This window comes from Etheostoma cragini, chromosome 10 (assembly GCF_013103735.1).
Source record: "Etheostoma cragini isolate CJK2018 chromosome 10, CSU_Ecrag_1.0, whole genome shotgun sequence".
Classification (NCBI taxonomy): Eukaryota; Metazoa; Chordata; class Actinopteri; order Perciformes; family Percidae; genus Etheostoma; species Etheostoma cragini.
Genome location: NC_048416.1, coordinates 1,878,464 through 1,882,914, shown reverse-complemented (window position 1 = coordinate 1,882,914; position 4,451 = coordinate 1,878,464). Strand labels below are relative to the sequence as shown.

At 43.8% G+C, this 4,451-nt stretch overlaps 1 protein-coding gene across 1 annotated transcript in view; it reads right to left on the bottom strand.

Annotated features, from left to right (window-relative positions):
* LOC117952267 (endothelin receptor type B-like) overlaps positions 1-3,929 on the bottom strand; it is an 8,236-nt gene extending 4,307 nt beyond the window's left edge. Inside the window, exons 1-6 of the mRNA XM_034884414.1 lie at positions 3,455-3,929; positions 2,430-2,542; positions 1,815-2,019; positions 813-962; positions 591-724; positions 376-484 (exon numbers count right to left, since the gene is read on the bottom strand). Coding sequence (XP_034740305.1) covers positions 376-484; positions 591-724; positions 813-962; positions 1,815-2,019; positions 2,430-2,542; positions 3,455-3,835 — 1,092 coding nt within the window. The 5' untranslated portion in view covers positions 3,836-3,929. The remainder of the gene's footprint in view (positions 1-375; positions 485-590; positions 725-812; positions 963-1,814; positions 2,020-2,429; positions 2,543-3,454) is intronic.
* Positions 3,930-4,451: the final 522 nt, after the last annotated feature.

Below are 4,451 nucleotides of genomic sequence, written 5' to 3'. Positions count from 1 at the left end.
CACACACACACACACACACACACACACACACACACACACACACACACACACACACACACACACACACACGCGCGCACATTCTTTATTGACTGCACTTTGTGTTCTCACAGATCATTTATTATTTTAATTCTATCTACCTTTATTTATTCAAGGGAGGTCCTCTCTTTTGCAGGAACGCACCGATCACATTCACACAGTCACACACACTCATAAATAACATACTATAAATAATATTGGTAACATTGTGTTTTTGCTGTTTAAGCTTTAATTGTAAAATTGTCTTTTTCACATGTTCAAAATAGAGCATTCATTTTTCATTCATTCTTGCACTTTGTAATACTGTTATATGTCTAGTGCCAGTGTGTAAACTCTTACTTGGAAGCAGTTTTTATACTTCTGGCTGACAAAGTAGAGGGCGATGGGGTTGATGCACGAGTTAAGGGAGGCCATGTTGATGCCGATGTAGTCCATCACTAACAGGAAGCTGGCGGGGGGGAAAGGGCAAAGTTCACAGTAAGGACTACGGGAAGTCCCACAGAGCAGAGGACAATGGGCCCGGGTGACGTCTGCCGTGTACTTGTGTCTCCTACCTGAGCAGTTCGCAGCGGTTGGGGTCATTTTGGTCGTAGATTGTGTTCTTCAGAATACGGCTGAGATGGAGGGGCAGCCAGCAGAGAGCGAAAATCAAAACGAGGCAGAACACCGTCTTCGCTACTTCCCTCCGCTACACACACACACAAAAGAGACAAATATTGTACTGAGTACCTCTGTCTTTCCCAGTCTTGTTGGTGGTTCCAGTGGATCCCCTATACCTGTTTCATGTGGTCGTTGAGTGCGATGCGCATGCCTTTTTTGCGACTGAGCATCTCGCAGGACATGAGTGTGTAGAAGATTGCTGTGCAGGCCAGTGGGAAGCAGAAATAAAAGCCAAACAGCCACCAGTCTTTCACGTCCTGGTAGAACTTGAAAAAGACAAATACATAGACTTTAAGTTAAAACTGATATTATTTTGGTATTACCCCTCACCCCGACACCTCAACATCTTTATATCAGATTTTTTTCAAATTGAACTACAGGTCCTTCTGCAGACTCAAACAAAAAAAATGTCACATTTCTGTTTTTATAACACTGACAATGAAATAGGCTTCATCGTCTACTGTATATTACAATTAGATTCTGTCATGAAATCACTTACTTTATTTTGCTAATGACGCAAAGCTCTACTGATGAAGACGTTTACCTTCTCCTGCAATTCAGACCCTGTCTGGTTTAAATTAACTTGAAGTATCTGCATATTGGAAATTTCTTTGTAATTTGCGTCTTGCTGTGCAGCTTTATGAACGTGTTGTGAATGTAATAAGTTCAGATGGTTTGCGTGCAGTGGCAGAGCGGGAAAGAGACAGAGAAAGCCTGTTTAAAGGGATACTTCGCCCATATTCAACCAACTTTGCATCGTAATAGTGCTTGTAGCATGTGCAAATTAACTATAGTAAATGCACTCACCTGCTCACAGGTCTAAAAACACCTCCAAGTGACTTGAACTATAGTCTCACATTGCCAGACCTCGGGGGTCTGGGTAGTTCACACAGCATTCCAGGGTGGAATAAAAACGTGCTCTGGTTTATTACTTTTTCTTTAGACCAATCACAGTTGTCTTGGGCGGTGCTCAGCACAACGGCACCATGTGAATGTCGGGAACTCATTTTTGCCAGACTATTTCAGGCGCTGTTTGTACTTGAAATTAACATCAGGTCTTCTTATGCAATCCAAGTAACCAGCTGTTTGTGCTTATTATGGGGTAATGAGGTGACTACCTGCATAAAGCTGCCTGTCTGTTCTGGGTGCAGCAGACACACACGCATCTTGTTGCCTCTGTACGACAGCTCCATCATGTCGAACGCCAGCGCCTCAGGGACCGCGAGCACCACGGCAACCAGCCAGATCAGAGTCACCTCCACTGCTTTCCACAGAGGGATCCCCATCCCCTTCACCCTGCTCCATGACGTCACAGCGTGGTAGCTACGCAAACACGGGTAAACAGCAATCTGTTACTTTCCATTCTGTAAAAACTCTGAACTCTCTTATCTCTTTCAGTTGGTATCATAAATTGTTGCACAGTTTTCCTTTCTGAAGATGTGTCTGCGTGAACCTACCTTGAACCGATCCTCCTTATGGAGCCTCGGTTTTTATCTATCTACTCTCACGTGATCTCACGTGATTAAAGATTTAAGGTGTGTGTGTGTGTGTGTGTGTGTGTGTGTGTCACACAGGTTAATTGTATGGCCAAAAAGAGTTCTAGACACCTTGTAAAGTACTGTGTCATATCTGCTGTCATTGGAAGCCGCCACATATGACGGAGACGTTGCTACTTATACCCTTAATAACTGAGTATTTTGTGTGTGTGTGTGTGTGTGTGTATGTCTGCTTACCGGTCAATACTGAGGGCACACAGGCTGAGGACGGTGATTCCCACTGAAGCTTTCTGGATGAACGGCATCAACTTACAGACGTAAACACCGAACGGCCAGTCCTCGGCTAATAACTGCAGAGACAAACATGATGCAGGCAGACAGGAGACGGAAGACATGTATAATGAGAGAAGTGTCCCCTGTGCACACAAAGACAGACATGTCTGAGGTTCATGTAGAGGTTATGTCTTCCTCGTGTCCTTCATTATTACTGCGGCAGCTGGCCAATATCAAGTTCATCTCCCAGGGGTTAGAAAATGAGTTCAGCATCAGGACTCTGTCCTCAACCAATCGGGCTGCACGTTTTATTTTTGTGGAGGGCTTTGCACCCGCCAGTCAAAATCTGACCTTATGTGGCTATAGCAACACTAGGCTGCATATCCTTATCATACATTTACTCTCATTATGTCACTAATATCTGTAATGCAGGACCTTTGAGGCAAAGAAAATGTGACTGTTACGCAGATTGAATGCGACAAAGCAATTTACTCAAAATTACATAAAAGTGTGTCCTAATAGATATTGGAACAGAATTGCACACGTTTCCTCTTTTGTTTTTGAAATTGGTCACTGTGGCTCACAGTTGTTGTTACAGTACGGGTTGGACATCTAGGCATTTACATCCAAGCCCCCCGGATGTTCTCACACACACACACACACACACACACCCCTCAGCTGTTGACTCGCATCTACTTTTAGTTAAGTTTTTAGTTTAATTTGTTAAGTGGGCCCTTGTAGTTTAGCAGTAGTGTTTTATTGCATATTGAAAAGGAAAATTAACAAAACACACTAAATCCAAAAGCTGTACACAAAAAAACCCACAGCTTTAGATTGCTTTAAAATAAAGTCACACTTATTAAACACAGACCCTAATATGGGTTATCAATATAGGATTTGATGTCAAGTGCAAGAGCTGCGTCATTTGATGCTGAACAAACATGTTCATTTGATGTTAATAAAAGAGAAATAGGGATGAATGTGGTCACCTTGAACACATTGATGGGAATGGCGATGATGATATAAAGCAGGTCCCCCAGAGCCAGGCTGCCGATGAGGACGTTGGGTCCATTCCTCATACACTTGTTCTTATATATGATCCTGAGCAGCGTTGAGTTGCCGATGATCCCCACCACAAAGATCAGGCAGGACACGATGGTGTTCACGTACTTGAAGGCGTACTTGATCTCTGTGGGCTTAATGCACATGGGGGGGAAGGAGCCTCGGGGCTGTGGGGGCGGACGCGGGACAGAGCCGTTGTTCTTGGACGGTTCTGGAGCTTGGGGGGTGCCCTGGGTGTCGCGGACCGACCTAGAGGCTCCGACCTGGGCGACCAGCAGGACGCACAGCACAGCGGTGACGGCCCTCATCCTCACACACACTCACACACACTCACACACACTCACACACACACAGCAAGATGTTAGCTCACTCAAGCAGTTTTAAAACACACGTTGCTCACACACACATGTTCACACACATTCGGTCTTGCTCCGGGCGTGGCAGCGGGGGTCGGAGTCCGTTTGTCCTGAACAGAGAGGCAAAAAAACCATCAGCATCCAAACAGTCGCATGCATAAGTCACAAATTATTAGATGGAGTGACTTCAAGTTTGGGACAGACTTTTAGGACTATCAAGGCTGAAGACCTTTCTTTTTGATGTTGCCTTTCTTTAAATGGTTGTTCATTTCTTTAAGGTATATATTCTTATACTGCACTTTAACTTTTATTGTTGTGTTTTATCTGTTGGGATTTTTAACTGTTTTTGTGTAAAGCACTTTGAATTGCCCTGTTGCTCAAATGTGCCATACAAATAAAGCTGCTTTGCCTTGCCTATCACAAATAGTGAGTATGTGCATGACACTATGATGTATGGTATAATTTCCCCTGGCTTAGTCTTTTATCAAGTATGAGAAATTTGGATCAGATTGGACAATGTACATTTGAGTTACAAATACTTCCTGTTGCAGAGTCCATAAAATGTCCA